Consider the following 26,570-nt stretch of genomic DNA (forward strand, 5'->3'; position numbering starts at 1 on the left):
GTCACAGCAGGAAGTGGACAGTGCAAAAGTTATGACGCAAAAATTAGAATACAATAAGAATAAATACAGTACACAGCTGTACAGAATAGAATAAAATAATATACTATATACAGTAGAATAAAATAGAATAAAAATATACAATAAGATAAAAATAGAATACGAATGCTATATACAACTGAGTAAAAATATCGATCGATAGATAGATGGTTATTTAGATGGATAGATAGATAACAGCCCTTTTTGAGGAAATGGTGCGCAAACACTGACTGGCCCGAGGAGGTGGTCTGTAGTCCCCTGCTGTCTCCTGGGACAGTTTCATTCCTGCATGTGCTCATGTAACAGAAACCGCTGAGTACCCACTCACACTCTGTACGAAGCAGGCCTAAACGGTTCCTTATCTACTCACTGCACCCCCGTGTTTTCTTGGTTTGGCTAGTATTATCAGAGGTGCAGACAGCCCTGTTTCTTCACCCAAGATAAGTAGTCTCAGCCCATCCCCGTCAGTTTAAATGCAATTCAGCACGTGTTTACATCACTTACAAAGGGCAGTATGATGACTGTGAGATGGGCACCGACGTAAAGAGCTACGTTTTGTTTAAATAATGACACATTTGCATACATTTGCTCACTTCAGTTTCACATCCCTTCCAGTCAGCTAAGTGAGAATTCTATTTAGAAGCAGAGGCCTCCCTTGCATAGGGAAGGGAAGTTGTGTCTTATGGCAGGAAGAAGACATCTGTATTGTTGCGGAGGACAAGGACAGAATGTGGTTTCTCTGTTTCTTCAGATAAAACAGATGTTTGGGGTTAGGATGTGTGATTCCTGGTCATAAATTAAACCTTAGATGTAGCCATGACCGCAAAGACACGTGTGCAGGTTTCAGAACTCATTTATGAGCTGAAGAGACTATTGTGCTCCCCCCCGTCTTTTTTGTAGTGAATATATTCTTTATTTTCATAAACAGATTTCTACATTTGTCCTTGTTTACAAGATGCACTTTTTTCTTTCCAAACAATGGGTTCACCCTGCACATTCAGAATATATAGTAAACAGCACAAAGGGTCTAATCTCCCATCTTTTAGAAAGCTATCAATCAGGAATGTAAGACACTAAAATATATATGCCATAAGCATAAGAAAGAAAGAACATCTCTAGGACTAAAAGCTGAGGTTCAAACCTGTTTGCACAAGAGCGTCTGAGCACAATGGCAGATACCTGCTGAACTAAAATGTGATATCAGTGGACAGAGCAGAACAGCATGTTTCAAGCAGCAGTCCCCATCAGAAGCTCAGTAAGAGAAACATGGTTTTTGCATGCCATTTTAATACACTGCAAAACTGCATGATATAATACAAATAGTGTTATGAATTACTGATCTTGCACACAACTTCCCTATTTTAGACCCCTGCATCAAAGCGCAGCATGCCACAGACACGTGATATGATAACATCTAATACCTGTCAAACTATATCACTATTCAGCAGCACATGCTGACACGAGCGATAAGTGGCCGCAGGCTCGTACAGTAGCAGGGAGTGGGCTGACCAGCAGTTAGCAGTGTGAGGCTGCTATCGCTGTACAGAGGCTATGGTTAATACTAACTGACAGTCAACAGTCTGCAAAACAACAACACACAATTCTTGTATTCCCATCCCTGATTTGTGGTGAAATCCAAAAGACGCTCCAAATTTCAATCTTTCCCATCAGGATGACGTTTTCAGGAGGGTCAAACTGACCTTTCAACACTGAAATCTTGTCCAAACAGCAGGAACAAAACAAGATGTATAAAATACAATTATGTGGAGTCATTCTAAAACTGCATTTTATTCACATTGATTTATAACAGTAATGGGGAATAAAGTGATGCTCTGCACCAGCTCACTGTTCCTCCTGATAGTTGCAACAGCACGGTTGGTGTCCGGACTTATCGTCCTCACAGATCAGTGGTTGTCCCCCTTTCTGGGCACAAACACACATAATGTGCTGCACTTCTTGAAAACAGTCGTGTCAGTAACAAACAAAGGGAAAAAAAGATAATTCACCACATTGTAACTGCTCACCTACTAAACACAGTACCATGCTACAGTTAAGGGAGCAGTATGTGTGTGTTTGTGTGTGTGAGACAGAAGGCGGACAGAGGACATGTCACATGAGGGGCTTGCTGACACTAGTACATCACACTGTGTGGCAGACCTGACATTTAGTAAACAGCAAGAAGAAGAGGTGAAGGGAAGCTCTAGACTGGAGTAGACTGGTCACACGTGTTTGTACAGTAGTTATTACGCTTCTACTGACTTACTATATTCTAAGTGAGTCTAAGTATGTTTTGAATATGAAGTTTAGTATATCGATGTCTTTATGCTTGGCTAAGTTAACCAGCTCTAGGCAGTAGTTTTACTTACCATATGCAGCAGTGGTACTTTTTTTTTTTTTTTTTACTCCTGACAAGAAAGCAAAGTTCTTGTCAAACTTGCCCTTGAGGGTTGGCAATGCTGAAAACTTTCAGCACGCTGTGCAAGACTCCTTCATGTTTCCTTCCTTTAATCAGTCCCTAGAGGGGAGCATCCTGGACAAGACTCATTAAGCACAAAACGTCTCGGAGCTGCTAAAATCCATCAGAAATCAATACCTTAATAAATATTAGACCGAAGACAAGTCCTATTGGAACTTGACATTACTGGTTTCTACAGTATAACACATTTAAACAGTTCATCGATCAAATCAAAAATTTCAAGATAAACTGATAGCTAGCTTGTTGCTGTCTATAAAAATATTTGTCTAAGAAAACTGAATGCACTGAATAAATGTTTCACTAGATTTCACGTGGTAGTTAATGGGGCTACAGCAGTCAAAGAGGTGTATGTGGCGGCTTAAAGTCTGCAGGCTTAAAGTCTCCCTTAAGAGAAAGAAAGTGACAGAGTGGGTCTCTTCGAAGGAAAGACAGGTCTGAGGAGGAGGAGGATGTGCTGAAGATTATCTGTGCTGTGTGGATGGGGCAGAGCTCGGTATGGCTCAAGTGAAAGGGGAGGTGCGGCACTTTTCATGGTTGAGGCACAGACAAGTTATTCTTCAGTGTGTGTGTGTGTGTGTGTGTGTGTGTGTGTGTGTGTGTGTGTTGGGAGACTAAGAAGGCAGATGGTTTAGCAAGCACAGCCCCCGTGGCTCTCTGAAGGTGAGTCTTTAAGGCCCTGGTTGCTGTGGTTGGCTATGAGGTTGGCGTCTCCTTCCATGCTCTCGTTCATCTTCTCACAGATAACATCCACTAGACGTTCAAACACCTGCTTGACGTTGATGTTGTCCTTGGCACTGGCCTCAAAGAACTGAAAACCTGACATGAAGCAAAGTCAAAAAGCTAAATGGTATTTCAATTCATCTGCTATGAAAAATAGATGTACTAATGTCAGAATCTACAAAAAAGACAAGTCAAACGTGTCTGCAGACTCTAAGCTAAAAAGAAATAACACTGTGACACTAACGGCTTTTACCTAGCTCCTCAGCCAGTCGCTGGCCATCCTCTGTGGGTATAAGCCTGTCATCCTCCAGGTCACACTTGTTACCAACCAGGATCACCTGAGCATTGTCCCACGAGTATGTCTTGATTTGTGTTGCCCTGAAAGACAAAACCAGAGTTGCAAAGTCTACATGATTAACAGCAGAAAAAAAATGCATATATATAGGACACTCTGATTAAACTATTCTTACTATAATGATCAAAGCATATGTATATACATATGTGTGCATGAACTGTATCTCTTAACGGGTAAGCCAATCAGAATAACATACAGTGGTCCCTCGTTTATCGCGGGAGTTACGTTCTAAAAATAACCCGTGATAGGTGAAATCCACGAAGTAGCCAACTTTATTTTTTACAATTATTATGGTAAATGGCCTGTATTATAGATGTTTTAAGGCTGTAAAACCCCTCACTACACACTTTAGACAGTTTTCTCAGACAGGCATGAACATTTTCACTTTTCTTTCTTGTTTAAACACTCGAAGTTCAAACCTTGCAGACAAATAAGTCCAGTATTATAGAATGAAACCAAAGGCACCCGCAGGTGATGACGTCTCGTCGACATTGTTGTGTTTGTTGGGGAGAAAACTTACAAACACACAGTACAGCACTTCAGAGTCATGTTGCTAGCGATCGAAGATTTATGTAAATTTGACAAGCTGAACGCATTCTGTACTGTGCAGGAGACACGGCACGAGATCAACTGAAAATAGTCAACAGCCAATCAGGATGCAGAACACAATGCGCTGTAAAAAGGTATGCAAAATTGCACACACACACAAAAATAAAATCTGCGAAACAGCGAGGTGAACCGCGTTTTACCGAGGGACCATTGTATATGCAAAACATTGTTACATATACAACAACTATTAATATCTATATGTTAAAAAAAACGATTTATTATAAACCCCACTGTTTTACATCTTCATATACATCCTTTTCATTCTGTTATCTCTTTGCCAATGCAGTGTTGGGTCGCCAGCGCCCAAAGCCAAAGACATTTTAGCAACCATCACGACTGAATGAACCCTTCAGCAAGTAATACTACATTTTATCTAAAATTTTTCATTTTAAATATTTTGTGCTTTTTGCTAATCATTCTTGTTTTGAATAAAGAAGAAAAAAGATATATAGGGCGAGTTTTTCCTAGTGTCAATAAAACTGTTGTTTTGAAAGCTAAATGTTTTCTCTTCTTTCTTGGTAAAGGATTCCAACTGCACAAAAGTTTTCATTTTATAATGCACCAAATGTATTGATTATGTGACATGTCCCTGATACCAACCCACACAGTCCCAACCCTCTTTAGTCTGAGGACGTGGCATCCATGATTCCCACATTTTGAATCATCAGTCACAGAACAGTTTTCCACTTGACCTCAGACTGCCCTGAAGAGGTTTAGGCCAATCACGTGCCAGCCGCATGACAGAGATTAAACTGCATATAAGGACGCAGTGAAGAATTGTGTTCACAGAGAATAGTATTCAGAATTGTTCCTGAGATCATAGAGTTAAACTCCTAGTTATGCCTGTTGTTAATGACGTTTTTTAAAATGCATTTGAAATGTATTTGAAATGCATTTCAAATACATTACTGGTCTCTCATCTCATCTCATCTCCAATGAGCATTTTTTTTCTAAAAGCTATATGATTTCTCAGTTTCAACAGTTTATATGTTGTCTTTGTACTTTTTGTATTGTCTACTGTACTTTGTACTACTTTCAGTTAAATATAGACTTTATTGTACATTATTTACAAATTCTTGCATTAATATAGCACGGCAATGCATTTCTCATCTAATTTGGGCTGCAACTCCAAACCACAAGAATCTAAACCCCCTGCAGGGGGTTCACCCCTCAGGCTCCTACTAGATACATTTATGGAATCAATTTCTAAATCCTGGGTGACGTCCTTCTCAAATTATCGCATTCACAACATTTTCAGAAAACTTGTCCTCTGCCCACTGATCTTGACGCTGGGATCACTGATTTTGAACTGTTTTGAGATTTTTAGTAGATATACCTACGGTATCAATTTGAAACTCCTACATCCCTTTGTTCTAAAGTTCACAAACTTCAGTGTCTACGTCAGGGTGACGACATTACGGCTGAGGGGTAAAAACCAGCTATCCAGTGCTGTTGAGTGTTTTTAAATAAACATTTTTATTTAGAATCATCCAAATATGATAAGTAGCATATTTGCTGTAGATTCACTAAACTCTTTGGGAAATCTGGCAAAAAAAATACATTGAGGTCCATACCTTGTTAGACAGTGACACAAATTTGAAGTTTGCCCACATACACCATTGCAGTGGGTGTTAAATGATCAAGATATGATTGAACTGCAGACTTCCACCTATAACTCAGCTATTTTTATACACAATACATTGTTTTCAGATGTTCAAAATGAATGGGACAAACTAACATGAATTTAAATATAAAGACTTTTTTAAACTTTGTTGAAAATCCTTTTCAGACAGTGACACCTGAAGTCTAGAACCCATGGATGTCACCAGATGCTGCCTTTACTGCCGCCACCTTCAGCTGCTCTTTGTGGATCATTCTGCATTCAAATTTTAAGTTAATAACTGGGAAGCGCTCTGCTAGGTTGAGATCATGTGACTGACTTGGCATTTGAAGTATCTCCAATTTCTTTGTGGTATGCTTCAGATCATGAGCAGTTTTCTCCTTCTCCACACTTTTCTCTTTCCATTATTCTGGTACGTTCATCTTGGTTTCATCTGTTCAGAGAATTATTTTCAGAACTGCACAGACTTTTTTTAGATTTTTTAGATGTTCTTTTGAACTTCCTCTTCTTGAGACGAACAGGAAGTTCTATATTCACATTCACCCTTCGTGAATGTAAATATAAAAGGACTTGTTAGATACCTTCTATATGTACATTCACAAAGGATTGATTGTAGACCTTGACAATGATACCTTCTCAAGAGTGTTTTTAACTTGGTTAGATGTTGAGAGGCTGTTTTTCTTAATTGTGAAAAGAACTCTCCAATCATGTATTTTGTCTTCTGTTGTCTTTCAGGCTTTTTGGTATTGCTGAGGCGGCCACTGCATTCATTATTTTGAAGAATGGCTCCTCCTAAAATAGTGCTGTCTCAGCGATAGGTTTACTTTTATTTTTCTGCCTTTTGATGGCCTCCCTCACTTGCACTGACATCAATGGCACCATCTTTGGGCCTCATTATAAGTCACGTTACTATTAAACCATTAAAGATTTTGTTTGTTCATTTCTTTCAATTAAAGCTGAAAATCTGCACTTCAGTCATATCTTGATTGTTTCCACTGTGGCTGTGTACAGAGATAAAACTACTTAACTTTGTACAATATATTATTGCTCTAACTGTATATAAAAAGGACAAAGAAGAACAGGGATGTCACGTTTACGTCTCAGTTCACAACTGACCACATGATGGCACTAACATACCAAAAACCCCTTCATGTTCCATCAACTGGCATCAACTTCACACTTTAGATAAAATACTCGAGAATGTATTTTTTTAATTGTTTTTTTTAGATAAAACAAAATTACAAATACATAATCTAATGTAGACAGTATTAATAGTAAAGCTTTTCACTCATTCCACACTTACCAGTCCTGAACTGCGTTGAAGGAGTCCTGGTTAGTGATATCATACATGAGCAGGAAGCCCATGGCTCCTCTGTAATAGGCTGTGGTGATGGTGCGATAGCGTTCTTGCCCTGCCGTGTCCTGCAATTATACAAAAATACACAGTCCATGAAATACTTCATTCTATCTGCTTCATTCACTTTACATTTTTAAGGTTAAAAATCTCCAGTATATGATTTTAAACCACAAGGGGGCAGTATTGCCAACACTAACCCTGGACTCTTTCCAAGTAACAGTTATCTAAGGTGTCAGCTTTGACTTGACACTACACAGTCCAAGTAGAGCAAGTTTGACAGTCATCCATTACAGCATTAATGCCCTATAATTGCATTTACATCCTATAATTTAGAAATATCTTGCAGGGATGGCTATTTTAAGCAGAAGGTGGGGATAGGGTTATTTTTCATGTAATGATGCTACTAGTACTCCTAGTTTCACCAGCTTTGATGATTCTTGTTAGTACTGGTTAGGTAAGTTCTTTTCAATTGTTTTTAAGTTAAATTCAAGTCAGATTTGTATTTGGTTTTATTAGACATGTACTGGTAAATATCAGGGTAGGTCAAGGCTCTGCTGCACTCTGTGAGACCTTCATGTAGTTTTTTTCTTCCAAACCGACTGGCTGCATTGCTTCAAAATGCCATTTCTCTGCACCACACAGTCCAGGGGAAGATGGCATTTAGATACGAGCTCCTGCCACAATCATTTCTCATCACACCGGGACTTGTGGCTTGGATTACTAACCACCTGGAGGCTGTGTAATATCACAGCCAACGGCTCAGTTTATTTATTGGACAATTAAAGCATAAAATATCAAAAAGGTAGAGTGAGTTGGTTGATTATCTCGCCGCCACTCTCGTGGTTACCTGGTAACCTTTCTAAAGTCCTTAATTTGCATCAGGGGCCTGTGTGTGTCTGATGTTTTCCTCATTTTGATGAGGAGGAAGAGTGGGTTGTCCAGGTAACCAGAGGGCATTGAAGGTTATGAATGTTCCATTACAGCTAGGACTGCTCTAGGTGGACAACCAGAGCGATCCTTCTCACTTTACGAAAACAACCAACACAGAGGGCAGTCTGCTGGTAAAATCCCTCGAGCAGAGTGCTCAAGCTTTATTCTTTAATCTTTCCAGAGCCTGCTCTGTCAGAGTTTATTTTTGTTTCAGTAACGTGTGATATATCCCAGGTCCATCTTTATCTCATCCACGAAGGGATGATCAAATATTTGGCAGCATAATAGCATTACTAACCAAACAGTCAGTCTCCAAGGTTGCTACAATAAACCCCAAACAAAAGCTGCTCCCTCGTGTGCATATATGCGATGACAGATAGGGAGGAGTTTAAATTAGGCTTGTGCACAATCAGAAGCTCTGACGTCTCTGGGACCCTGATCTTTAAACATGCGTCACCTGCGTTTATATAAGCGACCGGCATGAAGCAGTGGCACACACAGGACATCATCCCCAGGGATAGCACGCCCGGGCATATGTGCGGCTGTGTAGTGCTAAATGTGCAAAAGGTGTGTGTGTTTGCTTAAAGAAAGGAAATTTATTTCCATGACATGAGAGCAGGGATGTACACAGTGTGTGTGCACAGTGTGTTCATATTGTACATGAGTTCCTGTATGTTCATGCACTGTGCAAGGGCCACGTGGTGCGTTATCAGACTACTTTCCATGATACACACAGTGAGGCTGGCAGCTGGCACAATGGCTTAATCTGCAACTCTCTTTGTCAAAGGCTCTGGTGAATTCTCTTATGTTAGGTAGCCAACTTTAATTTAGCATTCCTGAATTATTACAGAGTTAAATATTAACACGATGTAAGAGAGTGCTTGTTTTAAGACATGCCTGCTGCTCCCACACCCTTTAAATACACTACTGAGTTCGCAGTCGATCTTCGCTATGGCTCAGTGAGACGCTGATAAGGAACTTCCTCTGCTTCCTGAGTTTAGGAAATACCAGGTTTCTTTGTCATCCAACAGCACCATCAGTACTGCTGCTTCTGTAGAACCCCATAACAATGTCCTCTAATTATTGAATACAAAGTGCACAGTCAAGTTAGTTACTGCTGTTTTTTTTCTCCCTCCTGATCAGCTGTTAGACTAACACCACTAACACTGCATGTAATTTATAAGAGACACAGTTTTAGTAAATGGTAAAAATGGCCTGTATTTGTATAGCGCTTTACTAGTCCCTAAGGACCCCAAAGCGCTTTACACAACCAGTCATCCACCCATTCACACACACACATTCACACACTAGGTGACTGTGTGTTTTGGTGTGGGCTCCTCTCGGCTGCTGATTCATTCGGGTCACTGTTTGTGGATCATACAGTGGCTCACAGATTGCTGGTTTGAATGAATCATCTGTTTGATCAGCCTAAACAATGTATATAGACAGGATTTGTAGCATAGTGTGAGGGAAGGTGAGCTGCCAGGATACACCTTATAGTACAATATGAAAGCCCATTCCAAAGTTAACTTTGTTAGTAAAGCTGTCAGTGGGGCTGATCAATCATAGAAGCTGATTCCTGCTGTTTCTCAACTGCTAACTGTAAAAAGGTGGAAAAGTATCATCTCAAAAACTGGCACAGGCATTTAAAGGTACCCATTATAGTTCTCTGAAGGTGGAAGTTTAAAAGAAGAACAAAAAGAAACTGGGGTGAAACAACAGAGTTTGACTTTTTTTTTTGCCCCAGCCCTGGTCCAACACTGAATCCTAGATTTCCCATAATGCAACTACCCATCGATTTTTTAAAAACTAGTAATCCACCCATGCCATCCTGTCACCATGTTGCAGATAAATTTGAGTGACTTAACCAGATGTTACCATATAGTTTAAAAAGTGGGGTCAGCCACTGAAGTTCCTTTTGAAGCCCCAACTCTATTTTGGCTGTTGTTACAGTGTGGGGTGGATCCTCATATAATAGTGACCTGTCAAAATGCTCTTTCATGTAATTTACTCTAAATAAACTAAAATTTAAAAAACAAGCATAATGTTGTGTTGACGTTAATAACTGAGGCGGAAAACTCATTGGGAAAGTGTTTACTGAGGTCATAAATCAAGCGAGAAGCAGGGTTATTCTTTTAGAGACTTCAACTCAGTTTGACTTCTTTTTGCAACTACGGCAGTAGTTCCTGAAAGCCAGGGTTGTGCAACTACATTTAAATTAAATTACAATTAGAACTAATGATTATGGCCAAGATGACAGAAAGAGAGACTTTAGTTGACAAAAAGTTTTCAAATGTAGAGTTATTGTGTTAAAGATTCGAGACCTTAATGCTGAACAAAATAATTATGATTTTTTTCCCCACAATCGAGCAGCTCTATTCAGAAGACCATCTCACCAACTTCACTTTTCAGACCTTCCCGGAGTTTGCATCCGCTCTACAGTACATCATCTTTTAGTTATAGTCTACAGTGCTGACCCACAGTAGACATTATACAATTAATGTAAGGCTTAACAGTTTTATTCATAATAATCAAACTGTTCACAATCTAATTATGTGTGTTTTGATATTTTTATCTTAACTGTATGACTATTAGGGGAAGTAATGTCTGCTTGCCCGTCAAAGAAATGACAAATTCATGAAAAGCATCGATAGCAAATTCTCCAAAATCATGATCTTGTGTGATAAACATGCATGACAAAATGAGTTAGCAAAGAGGAATAGTGGTGTGAATTACAGCAACAACATCAACTGTCGAACGCAACACGCAACAATACTACAAACTGTAGCTCAGAAAAACAGCTGAATCAACACCTGAAGACTTCAACAACAAGGAAGCATTATGTGCTAATGTGACTGTGGAGCTACTGTACTGTTTCAGATGGTGTTTAACTTACAAACAACACCATCACAACACCTTGCCTGCTATAAATGCTGCACACAACATATTGCATCAGTGTCTACATGAAATGTACAGCAACTAAACAATGAATACATCTTACTTTCTCAACCTTGGAAGCAAAAGAGGAAGGAATTTGTGCCCAATTTGTCAAAACACATTTTATATTTAAATGAAGAGGACATCATAACCCACGATAGAGAACACTTTTCCACCTTGGCATCCAGGTGACACTGTAATCAGCAGATAAAGTTAGTTAAAGCTAGTGAACAGTCATGTGAACAGTAGCTAAGTATCCAGAAATTTATCTTAAGATTTAGTAGAAATTGTATCTGCTTGGACAGTGATGTCAAACATAAGGCCTGGGCCAGAATTGACCCGGGAAAGATAATCCGGCCCACTAAACGGCTTTGGAAAAAATTTTCTATTAATTGACAGAAACCTTCTGTTTTATAAATACAGCACAGTCTGGAGATTGAGCTACCAGAACTTTTTCTGTAATTTTACACATTTACCTCTTACAGCTTAAGTCCAAATCGTATGGACAGATTTCTTTCATTTACCACAGGAGCATTTCTTTAGCATGTAGAAAACTTAAGAAATACTGTTGAAACTGCATGTATGTAAATGTGTAGTTAAACTGACAGAAAAGGCAGATCCACTTGTCCAGCCCACGTAAGATCAAAATATGGCCCACGATGTAAAATGAATCTGATGTAAAATGAGTCCGATGTCCCTGTTCTAGGCTAACACGTTCACCATACCGATACAAAAGGTGGTCAAAAAAGTGTCAAAAAACATTCATACCATAACTTTTCTTAAAGGCACGGTACCACTAGATCTAAGGTAAAACAGGCAAACCCTGGCTTACAACTACAACTAAAACTGTAGTAAGCACCACCATCCATCTCCTTTAAACAAATGTTGACACTTAGCAGATGCGTGATAATGGGTAGGAAGTATAAATGCGTATAAAACATGAGGAAGTCATGCTTTTTACATTTACACAATTCACAGGGTACACTTGCACAACTGCCAAACCACAGTTTGAGAAAAATGTATTTTTAAGACTTTTGTTCAGTAAGAGGTGAAAGACTTAACATGTTCTAAACCAATAACACCTTTAGAAGTATGGAGCATCCACTCTGATTTACAACAGCTTATCACAGAGTACACATGAAGCTCCTCTTCATTCTGGCAAACAAAACGGCAGAATGAACTGATGTTGTAGCTTGGCAGAGAGAACTTCTCATTTATCTCAAATCTACCCACCCAGATCTGCAACTTGATCCTCTTGTCATTGCGGAAGACAGTCTTGACCTTGAAGTCAATGCCCACGGTGCTGACGAAAGCGGAGGTGAAGGAGTCGTCGGCATAGCGGAACAAGAAGGAAGTTTTCCCCACGCTGCTGTTGCCAATGATCAGCAGCTTGAACATGTAGTCAAAGTTCTGGTCGGCTGCATCCTTCTGCGAGGGCTGCTGCTGGAGCCGCGACTCAGTTGATGCCATCTGGAGCATTTACGAGAGGGCAAAGTCTATGTGAAAAATCAGGATAAACTAAAGCACTTGCTTGAAACATCCTACCAAAATCAACTAACGGCATCACAACTGCATTATCACATCCCTCACACTGGTTAGTGGTTACAACTAGCAAAGAAGCAGCTGCATGGACAGACAATCAACGCACAAACATAACACCTCTGTTCACAGCTCTCACACACATAGAAAAATGTTTCGTTTGCAGATTTCTACTGAGGAAAAGCAGAAATCATCATTAATTTAAAGAAGCAGAGAGGAGGAAGTGATTGGCATGTACGCACGCTGAATGACTACTTCAACTAGAAGTTGACTTGATGATGTTGTGACTTAACTAAACAAAATTGCTGATTGTATATATTTTCATTCGATGTGCCATTTATACACACACTAAAAACCTGAAAATTTCCTTTAAATGAAAGTACAGGACGTCCTGCCATCTGTCCAATCGTTTCATTACAGCCATTAATCTCAGTGTAATCTCTTCTGGGGCAAGTGTGAGATTACCTGCCATCAAACCTTTTATTGTCAGTCAACCAAACACAGGGAGGAGGAGGGCAGAGAGCTGGCCATGTGCGTCCATTCAAACAGACACACACACACGCACGCACGCACGCACACACAGCAGATCAATCGTTGCAGCTCAGCTGTGCCTCTCTCTGGTCAGACCCGTCTCCGTGGAGACCAGACTTTGACTCAGCTGCCCGCAAGACCCATTAGCGGTCAAGGCAGTCAGTACGCTCAGCTTTTAACTGGCCAGATGGAGGTCTCCAGAGCTCAACACAGATATCTATCTCACTACCATGAGAGCTAAAGAAAACAAAATAAGGAGGAAAGAGTGTCTTCACTCTGGACTGTCAGAATAATTGCCATACAGGGCATAAGAGGACAAGTCTGTGTGTTTCACTTGTTAAGAACTCTGTCTGTATATAAGTGTAAGACCACCTTTTTAAAAGTAGCTGCAGTTTAGCTGAAGGGTTAATCCAGACTTTAAGCCTCACTTCAGTTGAGCATTTTAAATTGCCTCTGTGGGTTTTGTATTGTAAAACTGTGTGAAAGTAAAACAAGTTTTCTTTCCTGCTGAATGTGAGCCCTAGGCACACCTGCTATACCCTCTCACGATCCTTTTAAATGGAAAAATGTGTTTCTGGGTATTAAAGGTCCTGGGCCCCACACCACGTCTCCCAATTCTTTCTAATCTCTCAGGATACTGGCTCTGAAACCCTGAATCACATGATGCCTGTGCAACTTGAGGTACATTTTTCTGCTCAGAAATCACATAACATTGATTCACTCATTTTAAAGTGATGTTTCTTAACTGTCTTAACTTCCACTCTACTGAGCTCGGCTTAAGGCTGCAGTACACCGTGTCACTTGTCCTTTGTGTTTACTGTGCAGTGTAGAACGCCTGCAGGCAGAAGCAGACTCACATAAGCTTGCTGACGTTTCATAAATTTTTAAGAAACTAAAACTTTAAAACTTGTTCATTACATGTTGTAGAGATTACAAGAATTTAAAGTGCTTTTCCTGTTGTGGTGTTGCTCAGTTCTGCAGAGTCAAGTTACTTCTGGGTATGCAAATGATATTTAAAAAAAAAAAAGACAATTGCAAAGCAGGACAGTTATAAAGATTTCTTTCTATGGTCAAAGTACCCAATGGTGTCTCTGAAATAAGTAGAACAATATGAGGAAATAAAAGCAGCTTATTCAAACATCACCACAGGACCAGGTCTCAGTGAGCAGCTGGGAAGACTAAGACAAGCACCTGCTCTCATACCACAGACCAGCCATCCTCCATGAAGTGAAACTGGCCATTCAGGGAGCTGCTGAGTGGATGAGAATGGGAGCTCCTTTATTGCACAAAGGAGCGTCATTATCCCCAGTAAAACAAATAGAGGCCATTATGGTATATAGAGCCTGATGGCAGTGCGGCCAGATCCCTCAGCTGGCATTGTTTGCTGAGCCAGAGGCAGCAGTCTGCCTGAACCAACAGGAAATGACCATTATCGATTAGTTGGCAGCAGCACATCTGTTCTCTCATTAGGAGCAGGACCGAGACACAAACACAGATGGAAAATTCAGGCTTAGGCTTCAGTACTATCTCGATACTGGGTGAAAACAAAACAAAACAAATAACAGCTTAGTTTATGTCAACATATTTCCTGCAAAACGAGAGTGTGTATTATTACTCTGTAGGGATAAGCCTACACAGATAAAGGATAAAGCCTAGGGATAAAGCAGGAAACATTGAAGTTTTAGTAAAGGTTCCCAGTTAGTAGTCGGACATGAAGGAAGCACTGTGCAGGAAAACAGCTGGGAAAGGGAGAAACGTACCTCTTTTTTTGCGGAAGAAAGGAAACGTCCAACTCGTTTTCCTTTCTACTTCTGGTATCTCCCGTCCGGTAATACGCGGAGCAAACGACCTATCAAAGTCTGCTAATAAAGTGCACCTGAAATATCCCTCCGACCTGTTTCCCTTCCTCAACAACTACTTTTCTTTTCCTTCGCTTCGCTGTTCGCGTACTACAACCTGCTCTCGGTTTGTGGACAGCTGGGGCTGAAGCCGCGGCTCTCGCTGTGACAGAGTTGGTGCGGACACTCAAGCACCCTAAACGCCACGACACTGTGTAGGTCTGCCACCAGCGCGAGGAGGAGAGGGCTGTCCAGCGTGCGTGCGCAAGTGCACGCGCGAGAGCCACACACCCTGAATAAACAACACAAGCAATTCCTAATATCCTTACGCAGACGTGAACGACTCAGTAGTTAGTTCAGAATATTATATTATATTATATTATATTTACTCCTATGTTTTCACTATGTTTTTCACTATGCAGTGAAAACTCCTATGTTTTCACTATGCTAATGCAGCCCTGCATTAGCATGGCGACACCCCCCAGTTCGCTGTGTAACCCTGTGATATTTACATTAATTGTTTCCTTTTTTGTGAAAGATGTGATACTTAGGTTATTTTTCTTTCCCCCAGAGAGTTTGATGATAATATCACTCTGCCCCAGCAGCTGTTGCACGTATGGAGATTAGAACTGGGGGTGGAAACAGCTAACTCCTCTTTGTTTAATGAATAATAAATCCCTGTACAAGCACCTTTAAAGGAGTACAGCAAGAGCCTACTATGAATGGATAACAAGCAAATCTTTATTTGCTTTATTTGTGGTCAGGCTTAAAGCTTACTGTTGTATTTTGTTCAATTGGTGCCAGTAAAATGATACTTTGTGGTTCTATGCTGAGTGCCAGACTGACTTGTCAAGGTATAGTGGGGGTGGGGGAACCAAAGGTTCACCATGTAGTATTCACTGTAACCAAGATTCATCCTTCCAAACAATCACAGCCTTTCTGTGTCATTTTAAAATAAACTACCAGTAATGGGCTCCACAGCTAAGTGCATTTGGATTGCAAGCTCGGTGGTGTGAAGTACAGCTGAGTGTAAGAGAAGTGACCAGCTCTCTGCTTTCAGAAGGAACTACATCTGGGGGGGGGGGGGAAGACAGACAGATATACACATTAAATATACAGGGATCTAACCTGTGCTTGCAGATTTTTGTAACCCCCCGCTCCCCCATCCCCTTTTTTGTCCTGTGATTGACCCTTTAAGCTTATATACAAGATAAGATAAGATAAGATAAGCGATAACATGAGAGATACAAATGAACCTGTTAAGTATAAGGATAGATAAGAATAGATACTCAACATTAGAAGAGAGCCTAAATGGTGCAAACACTGGCATCAGGAAAAATGTCCAGCAGCTATTATCACAAAATCTCAGTTAAGACGTGGAGCTTTGCTCATTTTTTTTCTCTGGTGCACACTGCAGAAAACTTGATCATGTCTAAGGTGAAGCTGTGTGAGACCTGGCCCTTAATGCTTGTATCAAAGTGAGCAGCAGAATCCTTTGACAGATGGTTCTATTAGGAGCTCGGTGTTTTATGATGCATAGGTGCATTATCCATCACTGAAATCAGACAATTGCAAATTGGACCAATTTCTCCACAAGACATGATGGAATAAAGCAGCTTGAGACTTCTAGACTCATAATTAATTTAACACACTATATTACTGCAGGGCTGCACTGCAATACCATCACGACTCCACAAACTAGCAGGCGTTTTCAGAATACCGACTGCAGTAGTATTACGTTCTCGGAAACAAATACAGACTCATTTCCTTGTGTGACTCAGGAATGAGGGAGGAATGGTTGGACCTGTCTGCGAGGAGGCCCCAACAATTCCTTTTGTTCTTAGCTTTCTTTTGTTTTATTTTGCACACCCAGAGTTGAGGAATTTTAGCTGTTTTTAACATCGTGTGTTCATCCATATTCTCTGTGTCCAGCTTTTTTCCTCATACAAAGAATTCTTGTACCATTATTCACTTTTTGAGATAATCACTAACAGCTCTGTAAATGCATGAGAAATATTGAAGAGATCAGTGAATAAACCTCTTCCCTGGTTGAAAAAGGTTTATTTCCTGATTCCACTGCAGCAGATAACCTGATAGGCAGGTAAAGCTCTTACACTCCTCAAAAGGTTGGCATGTGTAGCTGTGCTGTTTCCTCAAGACTCTTTGACTAACTTCCTTGTTTATTTTGTGACATGACTGCATGGCACATCAGTGTTTTAGTAAGATAAAACTGTATGCTCAACAGCAATTCTGCCAGTTTATACAATGCTGTTTTCATTGGGTTGGAAGAAAACATTAAAAACCTGATCACAGCCTTTAAAGGACCAACATTAATTGCATTGGGGACAAGGTAATTCATTTACTTTCAGCCTCTAGCCTATGCTTTTTATATTGAAATGATTTCACTACAGTCCATTAGTGCTCATATTCTAATAGCAATGGTGCCTCGCTTATCCTGTAGTTGGCCGGCAAAGCTCTGTTCCCCGCATCCAAGGCTGCTCTCCTCACAACCTGACGTGCATCACCGAGAATTTAATTAAAACCTGCTTATTCTGAAAGCAGGCACTGTCTGTTTGGCCTGGCTTTATTCATCCACAAGAATCACAGGACCACTTCTTCCTAAACCAATTCTTTGAAATAAGTGTTTGCTTTTAAAGCTCGTGTCACTAGGCCAAACACCAGAAAGACTTTGACATCACTCGGTTGATCCAAATGGAAGAATCAAAACAACACTTTAATCATCCAGTCATAGTTTTCATTAAACAGTGGTGACAAGTTTAAAATGCACTACAAAATCAAGAAAGTCATGGTGCACATGAAATAGCATTATGTTGTGTGCTACGATGGATCTGAAAGCTTTGTCCAAATATCGCCCCCTACTGGGGAGGGACGTGCATTGCTTCCATGTCGCTTGGTACTTTTCTTTGCTTTCTGAGAAATAAAACCAACTACATTAAAAAAAAAAATACAAAAAATAAAATAAAATTATACAAGATAAAAAAACCCATTTTGTAATCAAAAAGGTTAAGAGTGCTTAACTGACAGCAGTGAACAGCACATGATGAGTTCTGCATGCTCACTGGAGATAGTTCTTGCACATAAGGACACTTGGGGCAGATAAAGTGATGCAGAATTCTCTGTAATTACATTTGCAAAATGTCACATATACTGCTATTTATGATTCACACTTCATATTCAACACTGATATGATAGAGAAAGAGTTGGCGAAATGATTTTTGTAAACTAAAGTACTTCCAATCCAAGTCGTATGAGTGTGTGTCCTAATCCTACTGTATCATAAAGTGATAAAAGAACCAACAAATCCTGCACATTTATCAGTGTTCTGAACCAGAAACACTGTTAGATAACAAAGTACAAAAGTGTGCACGGCATTTTGGTTCTTTAATAACTAAAACATTGTCTTTAAATGGTGGCTAAATTCAAAGCTGTGTAGACCAAATTAGTTGTGGTGCAGAGGAATCCTATCAGGTTGCAGAGGCTGGACAACCCATGGTAACTGCCAAACTTGCTCCTGTAGGCTTTGTACTTGGGATCCTGTTCTTTGAGCTTGGTGTAAGCCTCTTTCTGGCTGCCCAGGCCGATCTCTTCCCCGAGGTTGTGCTCCTTCTCTACCTCCCTCATCAAGAACATCAACTCAGTGGTCTCTGGGCCAAACCACTGGGCGTTCAGACCTGCAGTGATCAGCGCCACGAAGAACAGAAGCATCTGGAAGATGAAAAGGGAAAGCTTGCAACTCGATGACGATTCACTCACAAAATGTTTAATTTTTTCTTTTTTCCCCAATCAAAAGTGCTCAGTTTTTTCATTCCTAGCAGCGTGTGATATTTCACCTGTACACTTTCATGCCAGTCCAGCAACTCTCTGGGATGGTACACAGCATACACAGCCAGGCTGACAAAGTTACTTCCAAGCACGCAGTAGAAGTACACTGGGAAAAGCTTACTCTGCACCAGGCCGAAGGTGTGCCGAGTTACCTGCCGAATCAACACAAAGCCTGCAGGCACAGACGTTTAACACGGTGTCAAAACAGGAACGCATGCATTTTGTTGAAGCCATGCCTTGTTGCTCTGTGGCCCACTTACCTGCAATGAAGGAAACCCAAAGCTGCATGCCCCAGGTGAAAGAGAGAACCATGAGGTGCAACACTTTAACAAAATCTGTTGGCTCCCCCTCTGTCACCATGGTGTCACCTTTCAAAAGAGACAAGACATGCTGTGTGGGACAGTCCAGCCAAGGTGTTTGTTTTTCAGGTTTTATGAGTGAAATTCTAGTATTTTAACCATCTGCTACTCCATGCTAAAGATAACATAACACTCCACCCTTGTTCAAATGAGGTCCTGGCTACAAAAAAACTAATAGAGAGTTGGGCAAATTGCAAAGGCTTAATTTTTTTCCCCCTTCTGATTTTGTTAAAATTTATATTTAAAAAATGTATTCGAGCCCATGACAGCTGGGATAGGCTCCAGCGCCCCCCGCGACCCTGAAAAGGATAAGCGGAAGTGGATGGATGGATGGATGGTATTCGAGCCCTTCGCTGTGCTACAAACCAAGTTTGCATTTGACTGAGATAATAAAACAGAAAAGACAACAATTCCAATAACAAAAATCTAAACAGTCTTATTTAGGATTTCTGCTGTATAAAAGCAGTCACAGACGCATGCTCATATGATCATACATGTCCCATATATGATCACAAATGTAGATGCAGCTTCTGGAAATCAATATACAGTGTTCTACAGTCAGAGTGTTTTACAGGCAAACCTCTTGCAGTACTGTGCAAAAATGTTGCATCACCCCTCCTTTCTTTACAGTGTTGCTTGGAAAATGGGAAATGTGTTTAAAGGTTACCTTCTAGGTTGTTTTGGGGAAATTATAGAAATAACGCAAAAACAGATCTGTACAACTCTAACAAGCTTGAAAGTCAATATTTTATTCTTCAAAACAGTCTGAATTCTCTTGTCATTTCTTTAAGTAGTCTTCCAAAATAGTTCTCCAGACTTCTCCAAGGACATTCACAGCTCCTCTGTGGATATTGGCTGTCTTTTGTACTGTTATTTGTCAAGATGATCCCTTACTGCTTTAATAATGCTGAGCAACAGTTTCTGGAGAACTATCCGGTTGTTCAGTCAGACGTCACGGATGACGTTGCAGGTATTTCCGGGTCTAAGTGCTCCTCAAGAAACAACGATGGCGGAGCCAGTGACTTTGTTCACGATTACCTCCTTCTTTAGCGAAGTACCAATTAGGGTTAAAAAGGGTCTTAATTCCTTCAACTCTAGTAAAGTGGTCAGTGTAACCGTTCTCCCAGGCGGAATTATAAAGGGAAGTGTCCAGGCATCCATGAAAAAGAAGATTTACAATGTTGAGGTGAGCTAGGAGTAAGCTAGCTAGCCGACGATTAAACATGAGATATTCTGTATTCTGATGTATTTCATAAAGCACACACACGTACAGCAATGCTATAACAGTGGAAGTAAACGAAGATGAAAATCTACATAACATGGAGGTTTTGGAGAGTTAGTAATGTTAGCCTAGTACCAGTTATATTAGCCTAGTTAACCTGGTACCAGTACACAGAGCAGCGCTGCAAGTGTTTGTTAGAATGTTTAGAATCAGAATCAGAAAGGGTTTTATTGCCAAATGTTGAGCAGGTTTACAACATCAGGAAGGAAGGAACATCATTAGGGTAAGCATTAACTTTCTTTCAATGTAGGTGCATGTTGAGGGTCAGTCAGTCAGGTTCAGCTCCTGTGAGTGCCCGATTGGCAATGATAAGTGCCATCATATGGCGGCATTGTTGATTTGGGTGGAGAAGAATGTGTCTCGCACTGACGTGGAATGTGTGTGGAAGAGGGTAAAATCATGCAAAGCAGAAGAAATTACTGCCAAGAGAGTGTCTGTGATGACACCCTCAACAACACAAGGTCAGTTATTTATTTAAAATTTGCCCTTTGAATTAATTATAATAATTATTTTCTTAACTTTTTAAAAAGCATTGTGTTTTATATGCTAAAATTATTATTTATTCAGATTACTAAAAGCTTTTTTTTTTCAGCTGGAATCGAAAGACCTGTCTCCCAGGAGGACAAGGAATGGGCAGTGGCATCCCTATCGAAATTGCAACGTTTTACTGGGATGGGTTGGATTTTGAGTCCTGAATGCTCTCAGGTACTTTGATATTTACTTTAACATGTGGTATAAATTGTACATGTATGTAAACTCTTGTAAACTACATACAGCAGACTGTTTGCTTCCACTGTCCCCACTTTATTTTTTACATGTATTTTATATACTCTGTACCTGACTTTGTCTATTCTGTGGTCAAAATTTCTTGGTTCCATTAAAACCTTTAAAATCCTTTTGCTTTAAATCTAGGCTAAACCAGCCAAGACATTTGATGAAGTGCTGAGGAACCTGGGATTTCCCCAAGCAGAAGACAAGGCTCGTTATCTCTTGGCATCACTGGCTGTGTCTGACGAAGAGAAGAAACAGATTGAGGAAGCAACAGTTGGGCAAACGAAGAATGCATTGTGGTAAGAAAGTGCTTTGAAATTAATTCTGTTAAGTGTTAAGTAGGAAATTTTAGTTAACTGTGTCTCTTAATTTGTGTTTCTTTATAAAAGGTCAGCATATCGCAAGAAGAGAATCACAGCCAGCAACTTCGGTTTGGTCCTGAGTGCAGTCCAGCGGCGCTCATACCCCCCTTCCTTATTTAAGACTCTGCTTGGACAGTACAACCTGACAGAAGGATCTAAAGTAAGTTGTTAGTAAAAATGGTCTGTGCATCTAAGAATTCCTTTATGACTAAGTTGTATTTTCATCCCCAAAGGCATGTGATTGGGGGATCCTTCATGAGCCAAAGGCCAAGCAGTTGTACACTGACTGTACTGGTGCAGCTATCAAGGAGAGGGGACTGTTTTTATCTAACAGTGGCCTGCTTGGTGGTTCTCCAGATGGGACTGTCTCTAATGAGTGCATCATTGAGGTGAAATGCCCATGGTCAGCCAGAGCCAAAACTGTATTGGAGGCTGCAGAAAGTAAGGACTTTTTCCTACAGCTGGATGAGGCAAGTGGTTCCCTGGTATTAAAAAAGAATCACAACTACTGGCATCAGATCCAGGGCAACCTCTATCTCACAGGGGCGAAAAGCTGTCACTTTATTGTTTGGACTCCATGTGACTTTTTCATCTTGCATGTGGATAGAGAACAAACTTGGGCTGTTAACATTGCAGCGTTGGAAACGTTCTACCGGGAAGTTTTTTTACCCCACATTTTATCGCAGCTTTGAATTCATATCAGCATGAGTAATTTATCAGTCCAAATGTTTATAGTTAATTTTAAAACTATTTGGAAATTGTACATTTTTTGTCATTGTAACTTTGTAAATATATTCAGATAAATTCTTAAATTATATTAATTTTTGATTTGAAAAAATAAAATGTTTTGGACAAACTGTTCCTGAAAATAAAGAGTAACACATGTATCTGGTATTCTTCATTTTAATTGAAAATGCATAGCAAGAAAACTAGGCAGTAATCAGGAAGCTGGAATGGAATGAAAAATGTAACAAGCCATTGATAAAAACAGAGTAAAACATTATACGAATCACAAATGAGACCATTCTCAATTTGAAACTATGCAACTAAGTTGTTTTTATGTTGTAACATCCTGAGTATACACACAAAACAATCCACTTAGGAGTTATAAATAATAAAAGTAAACTTATTCAACAGTTGTGTTTTCTGGTCCACAAGTAGTTAGAAAATGACACAATGTACTTTTACCTCTGAACTCTCACAGGTATAATTTATTCAATTTCACGGAGAATAGGTGTTTGTAAATTTGTAAGACACACACATGCTTTCAAGATCTTATTAATATTTTTTTTTAACTGATATGGGATGTGATGCAAAATTGAGAAAACTTTCAGTCTTTGAATGGAACGCTCTACATGTATTCTTGCACAGGAAATCTTCCTGTTGTTGTTCACTTCCTCTTGTGTGAATTGTCCGTTGGTGAGGAAGGACGGAATGTTCAGTGAGACCCCTTCTGGTAGGATGTCCCGAATTGTGAAGCCCTTATCTGCAATGACCATGTCACCTGGTTGTAGATGTTGCAGTACTCCACAGTCAGCTGTTATGGCCTTATCTGAGGCACTTCCACCGTACAAGTTGCTTACAAAGGTTATTACACCATTAGGAGCCACACCAATTAGAGCCTTTAGTGTGGTCCGTCCTTTGTACTGGCTGTACAAATGACTTTGTGTGTCAAGTCTCTCTGTGTTACAAACAGAAACTTCCGTGCAGTCAAGCACAATCCTGCAGTTAGGAAATGGTTGGAAGCAATCTGGCAGCGATGTTTGATTCTTGGCTCTCGAGGGAATGTTGTTTTCCAGCATGCCAACATACAAAATGTCATACAGTGCACTAACAATTGTTGTAAAAACATTAGTTACTGTGCCTCTGCTGCAGTTAAACCTTATTGAAAGGTCTTCATGACCAAAATTAAGTTTAAGCTTGATCAGGGTTAGAAATAACTGGTCAATTAGGGGCATCATTTGGACAGTCCAATCAGAATGATATTTAAGATCAAATCTGGAAAGAAGCGCTTCTAAAAACAGGACAGAAGCAGCATCGGGCAATCCAGTATAGTACTGGACCCTTTCAGGATTGTCAGATATTTGACTGAATGAGAAAGTCTGCTTCTGCTTCTCTACTTGTTTTTTAAGTTTTTCATTCTCTATTCTTAGCATGTCATTCTGAATCTCTAGCACCAGAAGACTTTGGGAAGAACTTGTGGAACTTGCAGTATCTGTCTGTGTAGCTGCATTGTTGGAATGATGTGGCTCATCTGATATTTCACTCTGATTTTCACCAATAGCTGGGACCTGCTCTTTTTTCTTCTTTTTTCTAACAGGGTTGTGGTCATCTGGGAACTGAAAAGACTTCCTGTCGTTCCATGCAAATCTTGTTGGCCCCGCAGCTTTTCCTTGAGGGAAGTGCCAACTGCAGACTCTTGAGTTGCAGTTTGGGGTGAAGTTTTCACGTCTGTGGAAGTGTTTAAAAAGACAGAGAGAAATTTCAGATCATACGCTAGCCCTCCATTAGTTATGATTAATACAAAAAAAAAAAATAGAGATAAATAATAGAGAGAAGCTTCTTTCATCCAGATGAGAGAAGCTTCAAGAAACTTAAAACTTAAAGAAGTCCAGATGCTTTTCTTACACATCGTTGTACTAATTTGCTTTTAAGCTTACCAGAAAGATAAGTACTGGCAACCTTTGCTAGCTATTTGTTGGTTAGGTCTTTATTTTGGTAATTAACTGGCACATAGGCTGGGGATTGTAATGTATTTTCTTACATAGACATCGCTTTTTGGACGTAATTTTTATTCCTCTGAGCGTCGAAAGCTAACTAAGGTTCATATATATAGCGAAGTGACCCTTAGCTCTCAATCTTTGCTTGGAGAAATAAAAATGACTTCAAAAATGCAACAACGTCTTTGTATTAAAAAAAACACAATAAAATCCATTGTCTATATAAGTACAATTACTCGTAAAAGCCAGTTTGTCTTTTAGTAGCGGGTTTTAATTGTTCATCACTAGCTATATTAGCTAGCCCACTAGCTCTTATCTTACAAATTTATTCATTCACTTACGAGTTGTAACATACCTTATCAACTTCAGCCACTTCCTCTTCTCTCTCTTTTCACAAGGAAACCGGTAAAATGACAGATTAGACTGTTGTTTTGAGCCAGATTGGTTAAAACAACCAGGAACACAGCATTGTGTCATATTGAACACAGGAGCGTTTAGACCCGGAAGTAGGATTCGTCGGATTCGTCGCGTCATCACTGAACAACCGGATTGCTCAAGACCACTTAAAATAAATAAATAAATATTCTAAGAAAGTATGACTCATTGAAAGCAAATGTATAAACATACAACTGGGCATCGCATTCATTTTATAATATATTGTTAGGTTTTCTTTTTTTGAGCTATAAAGTCCAAGGCTCTGGAGGAGTCCAAACATTCATCCGTGATAATGAAATTGCGCCAGAGAGATAAACGTGTCATTTGAGGGTGGTTCTCCACATACGCAGCAGACCTGATAAAGTCCACAGATTACGATATGGCAGGAGAGGCAGAGCAGGAACAATACATATCAGAGTATACTGACAAACGAGCAGCCCGAATGCAAAAGTTCCTTAAAAGACATCGATAAAGAACACAACACGGCAGAGAAGCACGCAGCATGTCCTCTGATAACAGCAGGCAAAAGTCTAACGTTATGTCAAGCTAGCCAGGTTTAGCCTCAGAGCTGACAAACAGTTGCTTAAGTTTTATATTAGCGGCGGTGCTGGCTTTGTTTTGGACCTCATTGTGACAGGTACAAGCGCTTACTACTTGTTACACAAACCTGCACTTAGCTGTTTTCCTTTCCTCTGCGTTATTCCGAATGAAAAGGACCAACTAATAATGTCAATGGACTCCAAGTTTCAGCGGGTCATCAGGCGCTTCCTCTGTCTACTTATCTTGCCTGCAGGTCCCGCCCCTCCACCGAAGACGAGCCAATGGTAGTCTATGAAAATGAACATTTTATGATATGCGTGTTAATCATTGGTTCCCCTGTGATGTTTACATTCAGGGCCCCTCCCCTGTACTTACCCGCTACACAAGTGTGCCCTGCAGATGTTGGGAGGATGATTAGACCAGCGTAATCTGCAGGTTTTTGGTTAGCTCAAAAAACGTCAGTTTAAAAATAAATTTAGCAGTTACTGAACTTGCACTACAATATAGATGTATCAGTTGTTTTTTTTTATATATTTTTAATCAACTGATTTATTTATTTATTCATAGAATAATTATTAAAGGCCACAGTGGATTGAAGATTTACTATCTAATCTGTGCACAGTGCGTGTATAATCATTCTTTTGCAACTTTGGAAGCAAGAAATAACAGAATCTTCCTTTTACAGTTCACATATTAAAATTATAGTGGACGTAATATACTTTAGCCACTGGTGTATGGATCAGTATGATACGTAGCTTATGATAACAGAGAAGATGTTGACTTTCTGTTTTGTTTTTTCTGTAAAATTGAATAGCAATTTATGCAGCTTGATTGAGTGGGTGTTCCCCAGTTTTCTGTGTAACACTATTAGGGATATTATGTTGGACAATTTGTGAAGCAGTTTGATCTGAGAGTTTGTCCTTGCAACCCAATGCAGGTGCAACATTTTTGAAAATGTTGCACCTTAAATAATTTTTAAACGAATTTGAGACAGGAAGTCAAATATTTAATAATCATAATCAGTTATTTCCACAGAAGAAAAGTGATTTCATACAGGGAAATTATTTACTGTCAGTTTAGACACAAGCCTTGCTGTGGCTCATACAGAATTTGACGATTATGCACTCTTTAGTAACCACTTACCTCTAATTTATTAGTCATATGGTCAGGCATTATTAAACCTTCTTACATACTTTCACATTTTCTTTGCAGTAGTGTTCAACACCCTTTGGAGGATGTAATGTGTAATGTTTTCTCAGAGTACATTTTGATTGGAGTGCTTTCATGAGTACTGGAGTGCTTTTTAAAT

General features: G+C 39.8%; 4 protein-coding genes across 4 annotated transcripts; 1 reads left to right on the forward strand and 3 right to left on the reverse strand.

Annotated features, from left to right (window-relative positions):
- Nucleotides 1-1,079: 1,079 nt before the first annotated feature.
- Nucleotides 1,080-15,184, reverse strand: rab3db (RAB3D, member RAS oncogene family, b). The gene is made up of 5 exons (XM_085403132.1): nucleotides 14,872-15,184; nucleotides 12,275-12,511; nucleotides 7,121-7,239; nucleotides 3,486-3,610; nucleotides 1,080-3,328 (listed from the first exon to the last, which is right to left on the reverse strand). Exons 2-5 carry the CDS (start codon nucleotides 12,509-12,511, stop codon nucleotides 3,141-3,143), a joined length of 669 nt encoding a protein of 222 aa, XP_085259258.1. The 5' UTR covers nucleotides 14,872-15,184; the 3' UTR covers nucleotides 1,080-3,140.
- A 2,474-nt stretch (nucleotides 15,185-17,658) lies between these two features.
- On the reverse strand, nucleotides 17,659-25,527 carry tmem205 (transmembrane protein 205). Its single transcript, XM_085403133.1, has 4 exons — nucleotides 25,389-25,527; nucleotides 19,053-19,160; nucleotides 18,801-18,964; nucleotides 17,659-18,675 (listed from the first exon to the last, which is right to left on the reverse strand). The coding sequence occupies exons 2-4, from the start codon at nucleotides 19,150-19,152 to the stop codon at nucleotides 18,373-18,375; spliced, it is 567 nt and encodes a 188-aa protein (XP_085259259.1). The 5' UTR covers nucleotides 19,153-19,160; nucleotides 25,389-25,527; the 3' UTR covers nucleotides 17,659-18,372.
- Nucleotides 20,756-22,258, forward strand: LOC146670993 (uncharacterized). The gene is made up of 5 exons (XM_085403134.1): nucleotides 20,756-20,894; nucleotides 21,026-21,138; nucleotides 21,346-21,503; nucleotides 21,594-21,726; nucleotides 21,800-22,258. The coding sequence occupies exons 1-5, from the start codon at nucleotides 20,756-20,758 to the stop codon at nucleotides 22,256-22,258; spliced, it is 1,002 nt and encodes a 333-aa protein (XP_085259260.1).
- On the reverse strand, nucleotides 22,256-24,819 carry LOC146670994 (uncharacterized). The gene is made up of 2 exons (XM_085403130.1): nucleotides 24,642-24,819; nucleotides 22,256-24,017 (listed from the first exon to the last, which is right to left on the reverse strand). Exons 1-2 carry the CDS (start codon nucleotides 24,761-24,763, stop codon nucleotides 22,778-22,780), a joined length of 1,362 nt encoding a protein of 453 aa, XP_085259256.1. The 5' UTR covers nucleotides 24,764-24,819; the 3' UTR covers nucleotides 22,256-22,777.
- Nucleotides 25,528-26,570: the final 1,043 nt, after the last annotated feature.

Source organism: Rhamphochromis longiceps, linkage group LG4, assembly GCF_057381845.1.
Source record: "Rhamphochromis longiceps isolate RC_006_pf linkage group LG4, R_longiceps_female_GT1.1, whole genome shotgun sequence".
Classification (NCBI taxonomy): Eukaryota; Metazoa; Chordata; class Actinopteri; order Cichliformes; family Cichlidae; genus Rhamphochromis; species Rhamphochromis longiceps.